Source organism: Drosophila elegans, unplaced genomic scaffold (assembly GCF_018152505.1).
Source record: "Drosophila elegans isolate 14027-0461.03 unplaced genomic scaffold, ASM1815250v1 contig_149, whole genome shotgun sequence".
Classification (NCBI taxonomy): domain Eukaryota; kingdom Metazoa; phylum Arthropoda; class Insecta; order Diptera; family Drosophilidae; genus Drosophila; species Drosophila elegans.
In genome coordinates, this window is record NW_024545513.1 from 21,953,083 (window position 1) to 21,970,105 (window position 17,023).

At 44.7% G+C, this 17,023-nt stretch overlaps 1 protein-coding gene across 5 annotated transcripts; it reads left to right on the forward strand.

Moving 5' to 3' along the window:
• The first annotated feature begins 1,063 nt into the window (after positions 1-1,063).
• Positions 1,064-16,007, forward strand: LOC108147696 (trichohyalin). Of its 5 annotated transcripts, XM_017274410.2 has the most exons (12): positions 1,068-1,281; positions 1,349-1,521; positions 1,599-1,779; positions 2,588-3,181; positions 3,323-3,426; positions 3,500-3,607; positions 4,222-9,441; positions 11,165-11,260; positions 11,804-12,135; positions 12,224-12,323; positions 12,745-13,017; positions 14,040-15,430. In XM_017274410.2, exons 2-12 carry the CDS (start codon positions 1,483-1,485, stop codon positions 15,357-15,359), a joined length of 8,367 nt encoding a protein of 2,788 aa, XP_017129899.2. In that variant the 5' UTR covers positions 1,068-1,281; positions 1,349-1,482; the 3' UTR covers positions 15,360-15,430. The 5 variants fall into 5 exon arrangements, with proteins under 5 accessions (XP_017129901.2, XP_017129899.2, XP_017129898.2 ...); XM_017274409.2 differs by having other exon boundaries at positions 1,068-1,521; XM_017274413.2 differs by lacking the exon at positions 14,040-15,430 and adding an exon at positions 15,454-16,007 and having other exon boundaries at positions 1,080-1,521.
• Positions 16,008-17,023: the final 1,016 nt, after the last annotated feature.

A 17,023-nucleotide genomic window follows, 5' to 3' on the forward strand; every position in this document is an offset into this window, starting at 1 on the left:
TGGGCTATAAGCAACTGCTTATAAACAAAAACTGGTTTCATACAAAGAAAAGGTGAGTTTATCCTGCTAAAGATAACATAGGGATAATAAATACAGGTCCTATTTGAATTAAAAACTAATATAACAAATCGTTTTTTTATTGTAAATATTACAAAATTGTAAGTTTAATAATTGCACTTATTTTTGCACGCAACACAGACAAATTCCCTGTTCATTTGCGTTAATTTGTCCACGTTTCAACAAACAACTTAAGCATTTTTTGACAAATCAAAACTTATAACAGCTCTTCAGACGCAGAGAAGCACGTCTGTCAAGAATAAACGGCAATTCTGCGTCATTGCGTCTTATCCGATATCGGCAGTCAACGTACGTGAGTGTAACTATGCTATTACAATTAAATTAGTAATGGGAGTATTCACCAGAACAATATGACCACTGATGGATATCTTACGATAGTTCTGCTGAACGGGTATGATCACTGATCATGATGCAAAAATTCGTCCATCATGATCAGTAAAATAGGAGCGTAAAAATAGTACGCTACCTTTTCTTGAAACATGATACTTCTCTGCTAGCCTATATCGATGGTATAAATATCGATAGGAATATACAGAAAAACCAGAGTAAACGAAACAAAAATCAAACACAAATAAAACAAGCAAAAATTAATTAATTAATGCGTAATGTATCATGAATTTCAATGTTCACACTGTCATATGTGTTTAGCGTTTCTGTGTTAGCGCATAAGAGTTCTGAAGGAACTAAACACCTAAATATTTCGAAAAATGTAGTAAATTTGTAAAAAATGCTTTCAAATTTTAATCATTAGAATTGATATCTAATAATAATTAAATAATTAATATATCTTAATTTCTTAATATTACTTTTGAACACTTAAAAAACGTACTTTTAAAAACATTAAGACATAACTACAGTGTAAGAATCAAATTATGTTAATAGGATCTTTAAAATGATTGGCTTTATATCTGGTTCTCTAGTTGGCGTTTCGACGACTTGACTTAACTGTTTTCCAAGTATAACAAAATATCAGTTGTTCTTATAACACAAAGCAGCAAGTTTGTGCCAGTGCGAACGATCTGTTCCGACCAAACCGCCTGAACACCCCTACCTACCATATCGATATCGATGACCCGATAGGTGGCTACCTGGAACACCTCGCTTGGCGTCGCACCGCGTCCGCATTTGAATTAAACGACGCGCCGAAAAAAGGTGTTTGCCTCCGTCCTGTTTTTTTTTCCTTTCCCTGTTTTTCGTCGTGAAGTAAGTGTCAAAATTTGTGATAGTGTCGTGTCAGTTGAAGTCAGAATTCCGTGCGTTACGCTTTCAGCTAGATCCCGTTTATTTCGATTGTACAGCAGTGTTTTTTTGTTCGGTAAAAGTCCCGTTGCTCGCCCTTTGGTTTTTTTTTCATCCATATTTTGGCATACATTTTTGCACCAATCATTTGCACGCTGCTAAACCATGGACTTGCGCAGCTGGCGGAAAGTTCTGCTCCAATGGGTAAGTGAATGGATGTCGCAAGCCGGGGGCCGGGCGCCGCCGGGTCCCAGTTCATTTATTAAGCGACCCTCCGGCAGGTGAGCGAATGCCAGTTCATCGAGGCCAACTACATCACACTGGAGCAGACGGACATTGAGGCCTTCTTCGCGGTCTACGTGCAAAGGGCGCAGGCGGAGGCAGTGGTGCAGAAGGCGCTGCAGGCGGCGCAGAAGGTTCAGCGGAAGAAACACCGCTCTCCCTTGCAGGCATTCATTAGAGGTAAGCGATTGCAGGAGTAGAATCGTCCAAATTCCGGTGTACTCGTTAAGCATATTTTGATTATTTCTATATGTCAAAGTTTTGGTATCATTTAGTTAAACTCAAATTCAAGATAAATTATTTCGTTATTTTTATTCCGTGACATAAAGCAGAAGAGTTTAATAAATATGAATCTACTAAACTTTCAAAAAGTTCCAAATAAATTCCACCAATGAGGACCAAATATATAACTATTAGATAATGCATAATTTGGTATAACATAATTAACATATTTGACAATCTTGCGTTTGCGTCCCCGTTCATATTTTTTAGAAATACAACTATTTTAGTCATCAAAGTTATGAATACAATCTTGCAAGCGTTATCCTTGCCAAGGATGTTGTAAGAGGTAAATAAATAATGCTAGGATGGGCCCGAATATCTCCTCACGATCTTACGATCTTATTTTAAGACATAACAACCATGAACAACAACAGATAATGGAATATAACCAATTATACCGCTTTAAAAAAGAAGTTAGACTTATTTGAGTTACGTTAAATGGCATGGCTTGCAATCAGATTTGTATTCAGCTTAGGAGTGCATTTTAAACTATATCGAAGTCCAAATAGTCAAAAAATAGATCATTCCAATATAAAAACCTTTTAACTTCCTTCCCTTTTCATCTTAATCTATACAATGTGAACCCAAACTTTAGTATTTTGAAATTAGTATTTTAATGTTTAATGATTGTTTGTCTCCATGGTTAAGACTATACTTGAGTTACTTAACGTATCCATTAACAAACCCACTGATATCGCCGTTGCAGAAATCTATCCAGAGTTCTGTGCCCACATAGGTGGACGTGGGCAGCTGGTGGAGTCTGACTACCTATACGTGTACACACTGCTCCTGCACTATTCGTGCGTGAAGCAGCCCAGCGTGTTCTTCCACAGCATTTGCAAGAAGCTGCCGGAGTTGATGCAGACCTGCATTGCCGCCTTGTTAAATATGACGGTGGAGCCGCAGCTGACGCGGGAGTTTCTACGGCAGACGATTGCCAATGTGGCCAGCGTTTACCGACTGGGCGCCCAAGACAGTCCGTGCCCGCCCAGCAGCTCCTCGAGTCCCAATCTGCACGTTGATGTCACACCGTCATCCTCATCCTCACCAGCTTCCCCTCAACCGCAAAGCAGCACGCCGCGTATGCACCACCACCACGACAGGCAGCGGGATTGCCTAGACCTCCAGATGTCTGTCAACGAGATGTCCGCTCCGTCGACTCCCAAGACGGAGCTTTTGGATCGTCGCACCCGGGAGCTGCGCGGTTTTCGATCTCAGCTGGATATGGAGCGCTACGAGAAGAACCTGCTCGAGGAGCAGAATTTGGAGAAGGATGCTATCATTAAAAACCTGCAAAAATGTATGTTTAAGATACTTTACCATACCCCACTCAAAAATTGTGACTTTTGTCATCCCAGCAGAATAGTTATAGCCCTTAGGAGTGATACGAGTTATTTATACAAAGTTGAATTCCATATTTTCTTCCTCTTTCACATCACAGCATATAAGTCGCTGGAGGCTAAAATGGCCAAAATGACGGAAGCCGCCCAAATTTCAGACGAAGACGAAGTCGTGCCCAACTTTGGACCAAATGAATTTGATCGCGTAGGTAGACTGGACCACCAGATGGTCACAGGTAGCGGGTGCCATAAACTAATAAAACTTTACCGCATTTCAGTTGAAACGAAGCCTCATGAAGGAGATCAGCCACAAGGATGAAATTATAGCCGAGACCAACGATAAGCTGCAGGATTTGCACAATGAAAAGTCCGATCTGGCCGAAAAGGTAAGCTACCTGTCTGGTTGTAAAGACCTTAAACAATCGGAATATAAGTGAACAACTGCGAATATATAAGTGTGCCTGCAACTGTACACCTATTTAAAGGATTTTAAATAGAGTTTTTAAGATTATTTGGTTTCACTATTATTTAGTACTGCATATGTTTTCAAATCTCTAAAAAGCAATTGTGCTTTTTTCCCTAATACAAAGACTCCACTAAAAATACAATTCAACAGACACATTAACTCGATGCTTATGTGCAATTGAAAAGTCATCAAATCATCACTCTTTTACATAAGTTAAATCATCACTCTTTTACATAAGTTAAGCTTTAATAATAAATGAAAATTAACACCAGTATATGACTATACTAAGAGAAAAAATATGAAATCCGAAGAAATAACTCTGTTTAATCGTGAAAAAAAGTTGGTAATTAAAAAAATATGAAGTATCATAAAGGTTACTTAGCTTATCTCTGATAATCATTTGTATAAATAAAATTTCGGGTATATTAATGAGTAACACAATGCAAAAAAAAGGATATTAATTAATTGTATAGTATTTATATTTGTCCGAATTTGTACAAATTTGTAATTGACAATGTATTTATGTTTGCATAGCTCAAACAGTCGGCTGAACAACTTATGGTATGCATGGACCGCGTGAGGGAGCTTGAATTACGCCTGGAGGATCTCAGCCTAACCCTGTCAAAGAAGGATTATACGATCAGTAGCCTGGAGCGCGACAAACAGGAGCTGGATCTGTGCCTTCAGGAGGCGCGCGAGGAGCTGCACAGCCGGCGCGAGGTGCTCAACTCATCTTCCGATCTGTTGACCTGTTCCTTGTCGCCGAACGTCACCCCGGAGAATCTGGCCAGCTCTGTGATCGACAAGCAGCTGCGTGAAAAGGAGCAAGAGAACGTCCGGCTGAGGGAAGAGCTCCAGAAGCAGAACGCTTCGTTGCATCAGTTGACCGAATCTATGGCCAGCCTCCTTAGGAAGCATGAACTCGATCAGGATATCTCTGCACCCTTGATTACCAGCATTTCCGTTAACGAGTTGGCCGAGAACTCTGAACTGCAAGAGAAGTGCGACAAGCAGGCCTCGAATCTCGATAAACTTCTGGACAAAAGTCAGACACTCGCCGAATGTCTGGAGAGCCAGCGCCAACAGCTTGCGGGGGCCAAGGCCAAGATTGCTGAGCTGGAGCAGGAGGCTGTGCAAACAAGCCGTAACCATGCCAGCAAATTGTTCAGCATTCAACGGGAGTGCGAGGTGAAGCTGCAAGTGTTGCAGTCCGACCACCAAAGGGTAATCCAAAGCCACGACGAGCTTAACAAGAAGTTGGTCACGACGGAATGTGAGCTGGCCAATATTAGGATAAAGCTGGCGGTGAAAGAACAGCAGGCGGACAGATTGAGTTCCGAAATCTTGGAGGTGCGCGCCACCAAGGAGTCCCTTGAATGTGGCATTGACAAATTCGATGCACACTTCAAAGAAATCACTAAACTTTTAGAGCAGGAGCAGCGCTGTCTGGAGTACTTGCGAGCCAAGTATGCCCAGTGTCGGAACCAGCTAATTTCTAACAATGCGGACATGGGTCTGCTATCCTGCCAGCTGGGCTCGCCCGACTGGCAGAGCACGCTTCAACGCATCGACGAGCTTTGCGAGATGAAGGAGCAGCACGAAGCCCTTAAGCTTGAGCACGAGCAGCGGGTGAGCGAGGCAACGGAGCTGTGGATTCGTCTGGAGCAGAGCGAGGAGCAGTACAAAGCCCTCAAGCGTGAGCACGAGCAGCAGGTGAGCGAGGCAACGGAGCTGCGGATTCGTCTGGAGCAGAGCGAGGAGCAGCACGAAGCCCTCAAGGTTGAGCACGAGCAGCAGGTGAGCGAAGCAACGGAGCTGCGGATTCGTCTGGAACAGTGCGAGGAGCAGCACGAAGCCCTCAAGCGTGAGCACGAGCAGCAGGTGAGCGAGGCAACGGAGCTGCGGATTCGTCTGGAGCAGAGCGAGGAGCAGCACGAAGCCCTCAAGGTTGAGCACGAGCAGCAGGTGAGCGAAGCAACGGAGCTACGGATTCGTCTGGAACAGTGCGAGGAGCAGCACGAAGCCCTCAAGCGTGAGCACGAGCAGCAGGTGAGCGAGGCAACGCAGCTGCGAATTCGTCTTGAGCAGAGCGAGGAGCAGCGTGAGCAGCAGCTGCAGGAGCTGAACATGATCAGTGAGCAACGAGATGAGTTGGGCAAGCGCAGTGTGGAGTTCACTGAGCAAATCGAGTCCAGACTACTTCAGCACGATGCGCAGAATAAGGAACTGCTCGAGCAGCAACGCAAATCTCAGCAGGAGAAGGAGCAATTGCTCGAGCAGCAGCTTAAACTTGAGCAGGAGAAGGAGCAACTGCTCGAGCATCACTGCAAATTTCGGCAGGAGACGGATAGTTTCCTGAAGCGCATCACGGGTCTCTTAAATGAAGGCCGCTCCGAAACCTTCTCGCTTTTGGCAGGGGGAAATAGCAATCGCTTCGAAGAGGTTGAGTCGTGGCTCGAGGAGATACTCGGGCACCAAAAGAAAACAAACGACAGTCTTGAAGCGAAAGTGAAAAATCTGCTGGATGACCTGGCCGTTGTTAAGCAGGAGCATGCAGTTATCGTCTGCGAAAGCCGGCAATGGGCTATCAGAGCCAGCCGTGAGGAGGAGAAGCGAAATGAGTTCATCGCTTCCCTAGAGCTCACTGCCGGCAAGCTGAGCACTACACTCCAGCAAAAAGATGCCCAGATTGCCAGCAGCAGACAGCAGGTGGCCCAACTGCAGCAGAATCTTGAGGAGGAGCGAAGCAATTTGGAGGAGGCGACCGGCAAACTGATCAGGGCTCAGGAGCAGCTGAGGGGCCACAGATTGGATGCCATCAAAATGGCAGCCGCCCTTAAAGCGCGTCTTCACAAAGCAGATCCAGTCTCCAGCCATCTGAAAGGCGTCAATGAATACAGTTTTGAGGAGCTTCGACAGCATGTACACCAGTTTCTGAGCATGTACGATGAGGTGGATGCCAGTCACCAGAGCCTGGAGCTAAAGTACAGTAGAGCCACTTCCTTGGCCAATCACCTCAAAGAGTCCAAGCTGCATCTAGAGCAGCAAGTGGCTCAACTGCAGAGCCAGGTGTCTGGCAGCGGCCAGGACAGTCCCATGATTAAGCAACTTAAGGACACCATCGCCAACCTTGAGCGGGTGAACCAAAAGCTGAGCTCGGACCATGTTGAGCTGCTTAACCGCCAAATGGACATGGAAACACTAAAAGCTACCCTGATGTACGATTCCCAAAAAGTTAAAGAAAAACTGCAGAAGCAACTGAAGGCAGCAGAGGATGAGGTCTCAAACTTAGAGCTCAAGTATCAAGGGCAGATTGATGAATTGAAAGCCGAGATTGCTGAGCAGCGTTGCAAGAACCTCGAGAACGAGATGGCGGGGGAAAAGGAGGATGTTTCACAGTTAAGCAAGGAGCAGGACACCCTAAGTGACATAGAGAAAGAGGAGTTGAAAGGTAAACTGGAGGCAAATGAAGCCAAGCTCCTAAAATTGAAGGAGGAGCATGACCAAGTGTTGAAGTCCGCGAAGAAAGAGTACGAACAGCGTTACAAGGATCTCGAAACTCAACTAAAGGAGTCCTCGCAATTGGCCCTGAACGCCATTGCAAAGGAGCTGGAAGAGGTTCGCCTTCAGGAGCAGCAGCATCGCGAAACCATTGCCAGCCACGTAAACGTAATGGAGGATCTACAACAGTCCCAGCTCACGGAGAAATCCCTCCGCCAGACCATTGAGACCCACAAGCAGTTATTGAACGATATGTGTAATGAATTAAACGGGGCTAGGGATGCGCGATTGGAGAGAGAAAAGGAGGTTGACACTCTGAAGGCTCATATAAAAGAGATGGAAACAGAATACCAAGTTAAGATTGAGCAGTTAAAGCAGTCTAAGACCCCGACGGAACAACAGATGTTCCAAAGTAAACTGGAGGCAAATGAAGCCAAGCTCCTGAAATTGCATGAGGAGCATGACCAAGTGTTGAAGTCCGCGAAGAAAGAGTACGAACAGCGTTACAAGGAGCTCGAAACTCAACTAAAGGAGTCCTCGCAATTGGCCCTGAACGCCATTGCAAAGGAGCTGGAAGAGGTTCGCCTTCAGGAGCAGCAGCATCGCGAAACCATTGCCAGCCACGGAAACGTAACGGAAGATCTACAACAGTCCAAGCTCACGGAGAAATCCCTCCGCCAGACCATTGAGACCCACAAGCAGTTATTGACCGATATGTGTAATGAATTAAACAGGGCTAGGGATGCGCAATTGGAGAGAGAAAAGGAGATTGACACTCTGATAAAACAGATTGAAACGAACTATCAAACTAAGATTGAGCAGTTAAAGCAGTCTAAGACCCCGACGGAACAACAGAAGCTAATTGACAACTCCGCGGAAGAGTTGCTCAGTCTACAGACTCAACTTCAGGATGGACAGGAAGAGCTGTCCAATGCCAATGATTTCCAGAAGGAGCAGCAGATGGCAAAAGTTGAGACGCATAGTCTGCAGGCTAAGCTTCAGGAAGAGCATGAGCTCACAGATCAACTCAAAGCCCAGCTAGATGAGAAACAGAAGGAGCTGCACTCGGCAGAAGTTGAGATGCGTAGTCTGCAGACTAGGCTTCAGGACGAGCAGAAGCTTACGGATCTACTCAAAGCCGAGCTGGATGAGCAACGGAATGAGCTGCACTCGGCCAGGGTTCAACTGCAAAGCGATGCAAGTCGCACGGAGCAGTTGCTCAATGAGCAGGCCGAGGAGCTGGCTCGGGCAAAGGCGGCTCTCGAGTCACAGGCCGCCGAAGTCTCGGCTAAATTGGTGGCCGAGAGGGAGTCTGCGCAGCGGGAGATCTATCTAGTCAAGGAGCGAATGACAAAGGCAGAGCGCGAGCACCAGGTACAGCTGGCCACCCTCGAGGACGATTTGGCAACGTTGTCGGAGCGCCAAACCCAGACGGAAGCCCATGAACGGATTATCGAGCTGGAGAATCAACGCTTAATAATGGAGAAGGATATCAGCAAGCTAAACGAGCAGCTCACAGAATTCGACAAGTTGTCGACCCGCTTGAACAGTGAAATTGCCCAGCAAAAGAAACGGCTAGCAGAGCGGAATGACCAGGTGAAGAGTTTGGAGTATCGCCTGCACGTGTCAACTGATATGCTCTCTGAGTCCCAGGAGAAGCTGGCCAAGGTCACTGCCAGACTTACCCAAGTCGAGCAGGCCAACCAGATGTCCGCCTCCCAGCAGGCGAAGTTGCAGCAACGTCTGGAGGAGGAGATGGCAGACCGTGAAAAGGACCGCCAAGAGCTGGCTGAAATTACCAAGCAGCTAGCCGAAGTTCAGCAGCAGCTGGACGGCACGCGGCTCGTCCAAGAGACCCAGCATCTCGAGTTCGCGGAGAAGGCGCGCGAGATTGAGCAGGAGAGTGCAGAGTCGGCGGAACTCGCACGGTACTATCAGCGCCGCATGGAGCAACTCGAAGAGCAACTGGCCGACAGTAACCAAAAGCTGGCCGAGATGCGTGCCGCCAATGAAAGTCAGATGACACAACAGGGTCCGAGTGATCTCGGCGCCACCTACAGCAAGTCGGATGTGGCCGAATCGGATGCCAATAAGGAGGATGCGGTGCTCAGAAACAACCAGCTGGCGCTGGACTGCCAGATCCTGCAGGCCAAGTACCGCGATGCCAAGGACGAGATCCAGCGCTGCGAGCAGAAGATAAAGGACCAGCGTCTGGAGATGGAGGGCAAGCTGGACAAGATGAAGACCAAGATGGTAAGTCGAAGCGAACCACCGGGTCCAGTGAAGGTGGCATGGTCGCGCTGGTCGAGATGTCTCCGTTCCGCACTCGGTTGTCTCATTCATCGCTTGTGGTTGGTGTCGACCATTTTGCGCTGGTCCGATCCCAAAGGAAGAAACTGATCCGATGCCAGGACCATGCCATCTTTGATTTGCCGCCTTTGCATGTGCATGTGCATGTGCTTTTTGTGTTCATGTCGTTCTGTTGCGTACATAAATTGGCCCTTAACTAGGGGTAGATGTTGATGTTGTTTGAGGTGGCGTTATCCATGTGTATGTGCCGTGTATGTGCTGCTTTTTAAGGTCTGCCAAATGCGTCGAAAACTTACAATTTATCCAATGTCAAGAAAACAGACACCTAGTTATGAATAGGTAATTCCGATAATACCGATACTTTTATCGGTACAATTAAATGTCTTCAGGGTTTTTTTTTTTGATATATAAAGAAAAAAAAAGGATATCACTTTTAAAAGTATCAGACCGGTATAGCACCTAAATGCATATATTACGTATTATATATTTGCAATCTAGATATGGCCATCTGTCTGTCCGTATTGTTGAATATATAATACATATATATAAAAAAAAGCTAGATCTAGTTCAGTTAGTTTAGCTAAGTTTAACTAGTTTATGCCCCCAAAACAAAATAATTCTGTACTACCGATGGCATTAAATGTTTTCATTCTAATACAAACTTTGGTTATTTAATCAGATCTTTTTAAAGCACCCACATACAAGAATTGTATATTGATGGGATAAATAATTCGAAGAACAATTAACAAAACAGCTGGTCACCAGAAAGTATTTAAAATCAGAATTAAAATGAAAGTCCACAAATGCTGCGCTGCTTGCATATTTGCTTTCGCAATTGCGGGCGCCTTGGTAGATTTACTTAATTCAATTGTCACATCATCGAATTAAAAATCACATTTATCTTTCCTTCCTCTCCATTCACTCCGCCAAAAAATCATCACCCATCCCACACAAAACCGACGCACATCCTCATACCATTTCCATTTCCTTTCCTATTTCCATTTCCTATTTCCATTTCCAATCCCCAAGTCCCAAGTTGTCCAGACGACTCTATCTCTCTCTTCAATTGGTATTATCGGCATTATGGAGGGCGGCACAGAAGGGCCAACAAATGCAACAAATGCAACAGTACCGACAGTAGCGACAACAGCAGCAGCAACATCAATAGCTTCTCGACCTATACTACATACTATTCCTGCCAGGAGCAATCGGTGGTTTAGCACACGCACGGTGTTGTATTTGGCCGCCACGCATGCGATTTTGATGGGTTTAGTTCACATGATTTTGTACCACAACGACGTCGACCTCGAACTACAATCACGCAATCCCAGCCAGTTCTAGGCTGACCACCACCCAATACCACCCTACCCTTGGTAGTTTTTGTTATTAATTGTTTACCAATTGTTAAGCGTACTTAGTTATAAATTGCTATATGCACGTGCCTTGCCTGGCATCACACAAAAGTTGTTGTCCATTTTTGTTTGTTTTTGTTTGTTTGTTTGTTTTGTGCTGTCTCACTCTGCTGTCTTACTCACTTTCGTCCTTCGAAAAACACGTGCCGCCCATCCACACCCGCACCTATACCTACACCATATGAACACCTGAACACTGCCATACTTCCTGCGCATTTGCATTCGTACCCGGAATTTGGACGCACCGCCCGTAGCGCTCCTTGTACACGGCGGAGGTGACACGCATGAAGGAGAAGCAGGAGCGGGACGCAGCCAGCAGCGCAGCGGAGCTGGAGGCCCTCACAGCCCAGGTAAATATTGTTTTTTTTTATCTTGTTTGTCCACCGATCGATGGCAACCCTGAACTCCTATTCAAAATAAAACTGATCGCTGTGTTTCATAAACATATTAAACTTCTAACAAAGATGGTTCCTAAGGTCAAAACCAATTTACTTAGGTATTTAGAAAAGATATTAAATATAGATAGATGGCACTTCACTGATAGATAAATATAATTTTTTAAAACATAATTCTAATTTAAAATGCTAATTTTTATAGTGGTAAGTTCTCGAAAATATAAAGTTCTCTTTTAAAGTCCTAAATCATATTGATTTGCCTTTTAGATAGGCTTAGTTAGATATTATACGTTAGTAAAGAATTTAAGAAGTTGCTTTATTTATTTGTTTTTAATTTAAATAAAATCCATGTCTGAATTGCCCTGTTACAAAATTTAGGTTTTCTTAACAAACCTGTTAAGTATATTTACGCGCAAATTCAAGGAAATGAATCGAAAGTAGACTTACCTATTTGAAATTACTTATCTCTAACGAATATAAATATCCTTTCACTAACAGAATGCCAAATACGAGGAGCACACACGCAAGCTGTCCAACCAGATTGTCCGCCTTAACGAGAAGATCCTGGAGCAGCAGAAGCAGCACGCGATTATCAGCACCAAGCTGCGCCATCTGCAGATGCAGCCCGTCAGCGAACCACCAAAGCCATCCACCGCGACGACGATTACGGTTTCGTCCACGTCCAGTTCATCGGCGGCAAACGAGGACTGGCAACCCTTCAAGCGACCCAGTGCTCCCTCCTCCAATCTGGCCATGGAGGACGAAGAGGGTGAGGTCTTCAACAACACTTACCTGACGGATCTGAAATTGGGCCGTGTTCCCGACATGACGTGAGTGTGATCTGATATGATCTTTTGGTTTCGATCTGTGTGCGCTTGTCGTTTAAACGTATGCTTTTTTTTCCCCATGATTTCCCAGGGCCGAGGAGCTGATTTATCGGAACTCGTTGCAGCCGCCGCACCTGAAGAGCACCTATGCGGCCCAGTACGATCTGGGCAGCCAGGACGAGGATCTCAAAGTAAGCGTTAGCTGCACTCCGATCTCCGGCAGCAGAATAACCGAAAGGAGCATTATGACAAGGGACGGCACGGGCGGCACACCCTTGCAGGCCCGCCAGGCAGCCATGAGGGCAAAGTGGGCCCACATAACACGTCGGCAGTAGAGCAAACTTAATCTTTAATTTTACCCAGAGACGACCGAGTGAGCTTTTGTCCACTGTAAAGTCCGAAATTTGGAGTGTCCGTACTGTTACGTTCTTTTCCGTTCTGTTCCCAAGTTGCTGTGCTTGTTTTTGTGTCTTTAATTTAGTCCTGTTTTATATATATATATATATGTGCGTGTCACAATTTCCCAGTTGCTGTCCATGGCCTAACATATCCTGATTTCGTATATGAACTAGTTTAAACTGTATCCTCCTTTTTTTATTTTTTTTTTGGCAGGACGGACCACACAGTTTGGATGACAGCATGAGCGCTCTGCTGAGCTCTTCGAGTACTGGAACGCGCAAGAAGACGATGGGCACCCACTACAAGCGACCAGGGCCGCCCACACCGAGCAAAAACGGCGGACGATTGTCGTTTGGCAGCTCGGAGCCACCGCGGGAGATCCTGCGAGAGTTCAGCGACCACAATAACACCTCCAAGACGCCGGCACGCTTCAAGTTTCTCACCCAGCGTTTCAGCGTTGGCAGCAGCACTCTGCCCCGGGACGAGGTAAGTCACAGAGCCACAGAGTTCGTGTCCAAGTGTTGAGTAGATTTGTGCCTTTCAATGTTTTGGTATTGGTTTTGGCTTGAGTTGTGCCCACATGACACTGTACATTGGGTGGGTGGGCGCGTTTCTATGAAAAGGCCATAAAAAAGTGTTTATTCTAATACAAAAAGTGTATCTTATGGTGGGATTTTAAGCTTTTAACTTCATAGGGAATATGTTAGCTTGTGTTTACCATATTAACTTTAAAAAGAAACTGTTGAGAAGAATTTTACTTTTCGATGCTTGATTAAAATTGTGATTGCTAGTGTGATTGCCAGGCACGGATCTGTGAACAATATATATTATTAAATAGGACTAAAAATTCAGTCTCTACAGAGACTGTTTAAAAGTTACCAGTTACTTTTAATATGGCTTTCATTTACAATATTAAAGTTTTGAGTTAAGATGTTAAAAGCCTCAAAAAATTAGTATAATATATTATATTTTGTAATTTGTGTTTATCTGTGATAAATGTATTTTATGATTAGATTTTTGTAGAACCGAAAGGTAAAAAACTCTACTCTCTAAAAAATAAAGAAGTTTCTTTTAGTTTAGCTTAAATCTTAATACAATATATTATTTTTCGAGACTTGGGTATCAATGTGCAAACAGATATATTTACACTAGAAATCAGCAGAATCCTTAGATATAATAAAAATATATTTGATATCGATAGCAGAGAACGTTTGGTGAATTATTAATAATACGTTTAGTACGTTTTAAAAATTAACTTTTTATTATTTCTGAAGAAGTACAGCAAAGTTGTTTAAAGATAAAATTTGGGGAGAAATTGAGATGGTTAGATGAAAGGCCATCATAGCCCATTGCTTTAGTTCAGTGTCATGGGTAATTGAATATGTAAAGTGTAGCCTAGCTGCTTTGTCCTCGTCATCGTCATCGTCATCGTCTTCGTCCATGTGTTGTCCTTTGTGTGGTTCCAGTGCAGCCGGCCACTGACCGAATACGCCTGGCCTTTCCCACAGCTGCCGCATCGCAAGCGGTCGAATCTACTGGCCGGGATACAGCGTCGCAAATTACGCCAGACGGTGGGCTTGTTTTGCACCTCCACGCCTCGCAAGAGTCGCTCCTACTACGATCAGCAGCGTCTGATCCGCGCCAGCGATGCGGACACCTCTTCGGCAGATGCCGCCGCCACGGGGGAGGAGGAGGAGCAGCAGGACGAGCAGGAGCAGCAAGGGCAGCAGGAGGCGGAGATGGATGAAGCGAACCAGGAGGGCACTCCACATCTGTCCACGGCAGCACTGTTGGCCCTGACCAAGGGCAACACCCGTCGCCTTACCGGCCCAGCTGCCAAGCTGCGTAATGGCCGCGTTTCACTCTGCCTGCACGGCAACATTTTTGCCAAGAGCTCGAGGCCAGCTGTGCCTGGCAAGCGGATGCAGCAGCACCGGAGGCTGCGCCAGGAGCGGATGGGTCGCTTCGATCAGGCCCGTCACCTCGACCAAATACGCCTCTCCGCCAATCTCTCCTCCTATGCGGCTGACAGTTCCGAATCCTCCCCCGCAGATAATAACAACTACAGTCTGCACAATCGCAATGAAAAGCATGCGGTGCCGCCCAGCCAGTTCCTAATGGGCCAAACTGTAGTGTTGGATAAGCGCAGGGAACCGCCTGTGTCCGCCACTTTCTGTGTGAATGCGGATGCGGATGTGGATGCGGATGTAGATGTGGATGTGGATGTGGATGAGGTAGAGGTGCAGCACAGCGAGACGTGGCAGCTGCTGCAGCAGTTCGAGTCCGAAAATCTGGCCACAAGCTGGGCCTCGCAAGGTGGGCAGATGGAGCAGCCGTCGGAGGACGGGCGGTTCGAGCAGCTGTGCCAGGAGACAGAGTGCTCGGCGCCGTTTCAACTGCAGCCGCTTATCTACGAGCCAGTTGGTGGCCGAGAAGTACCGCCCCAGAACCGATTGCAATTAGAAACCGTCTCGAGCAGCAACATCACCGGCGGAAGCTGCAGCACCACGGCCAACATGACCAGCACCTCATCGCGCCAATCCTGCACGGTTTACTCCTTTGGCAGTGTGCACATGCAGCCGATGCCGCACATCAATATCACCTATGTCCAGCCGACTGCCACGCAGCTGCCGCCCGGTTCGCCGCTCAACCGCTCGCTGTGGACCCGGACGAGACGCCGCCTGCGGCATCTGAGTTCCGGCCAGCGGATGATCGTGGGCTTGGCTCTGCTCCTCGTCGTGGCACTGGGCTGCCTGCTGGCGGACATGGTGGTGGTGGCGCTCACCACCGCATTCACTGTCTTTGGACTGGTCCTACTCACGATCTAAGTTTTTCGGTGGCAAACCAAAGCAATGGAAATCGCACAAATCTCACTTGCTTGTTAATTTATCTGTGTACTCAAAATGTCTTGTTCATTTGCAGAACTCGCCGCCCAAAAGACGCCTCAGCAACATGTTTAAACGCAAGTAGGCGTTTCGCACTATTAGATACTAAAGTCTCAGCGGGAACTACTTATGTTTATTACACATTTTCGGAAAAAACAAACTGACCTCTCGATTACATGTTTCAAAATTTCGAATCTTGATTTATTATTTACGTTATTTTGTATCTTATGTTCGAAAGGTAATTTAAGTTTCCAAAAATCACAAATAAGTTTACAAATAAATTGTTATATGTATATATATTCACGAAAATGCACAAAATTCGTGTATTTTTTTACGAAAAAGAAATGAACTATTCTTAATGTTAATTCCTTTACATACATAAAGCATTCCGAAAAGCCTCTGCAACTACAACAAACTATATCTTATTTTCGGAAAAAAAATGAAACTCTCGACTACATGTATCAAATTTTTCTATTCTCGATTAATTATTTATGTTAAGTCGCTTTTTTTTGATATTAATATAATTTAATCTTGTCAACAAGGTAAACATCGGATGAAAAATATATTTATATATGTACATATTCTCGAAAATGCACACACTGCTTGGCTTTATTCAGTAATTATCTAAAGAAAAAGGTGTTCCGCCCATTGAGCGAAAGAAATGTGGATTTGTAGATAATTATTGAAATAATTATCATTTAATTGGGTGTGGGAATGATTGAAAAAGGCATGGTTTAATTTCCATCCCAATAAACTCTCAATGTAATTTGACTATTTTCTGGCTTAGCTAGCGTAACGATCGGCATTATTAAGTTTTTAGAGCGTTCGGAAAAATTCATTTAACCCATTTAAGACAATCTAGCTTTTCCATTTCATCATGTTGAGAAATTTGAACTTAAAATATAATTAATTTCTGGATATGTTAGATGTACTTAATTTCAATAACCTTCACATGTATTTTTCTTTTAGAATTAATTTCTTATAAAATATGTTAGTTTGCCAAGTATAAAATGAAGGCTTTTTACTCGAATTTATTTTAACAATTTTTGGTCATTATGGGTACATGAAATAATAAATATATATATATTTCCCCAAGAAATGTACATTTGTGACAATTTAAAATTAAAATTTGCATTAGGGAAAAGGTGAAAAAGGCCCGTATGTAAATATTTTAGATGTTTTTTTTTTAGATATTTTGTAGTTAAATTTCTGGTACGGAGATCCGCGTGTAAATGAATTTTTACAAGCAAAAGTTAGTATTTGCATTTTCTGAGTCAAAAACCTTGGGATAATTAAACTACACTTAATTTCCGTTTTCATAAGAAACGAGCCACAATTGTTATGATATGGCCGATTAAGAGATTTTCAAGAAATTACATAATTTCGCATTTCATTTCATTTATTAAAAGGGAGACCGGGACCATAAAGTGATTGTTTTCAATGGGGGGCGTGACATCGGCAGTAGCAGCGGCCAGAAAAAAGAAGTTCAAGAAAACCTGCTCCGGACAAGGTAAACTGGAGGCTCGCTCCATCGATCTGCTAACTTGACTTACCCACTGACTAACTGACTAACTGACCAACTGGACAACTGAACAGCTGGTCAACTG

Coding starts and splice junctions, on each gene's coding strand:
- LOC108147696 (XM_017274409.2), top strand. CDS start 1,483: ATGGACTTGCGCAGCTGGCGGAAAGTTCTGCTCCAATGG. Junction 1,522..1,598: donor GGAAAGTTCTGCTCCAATGG/GTAAGTGAATGG, acceptor ACCCTCCGGCAG/GTGAGCGAATGCCAGTTCAT. Junction 11,261..11,803: donor TGGAGGCCCTCACAGCCCAG/GTAAATATTGTT, acceptor TTTCACTAACAG/AATGCCAAATACGAGGAGCA.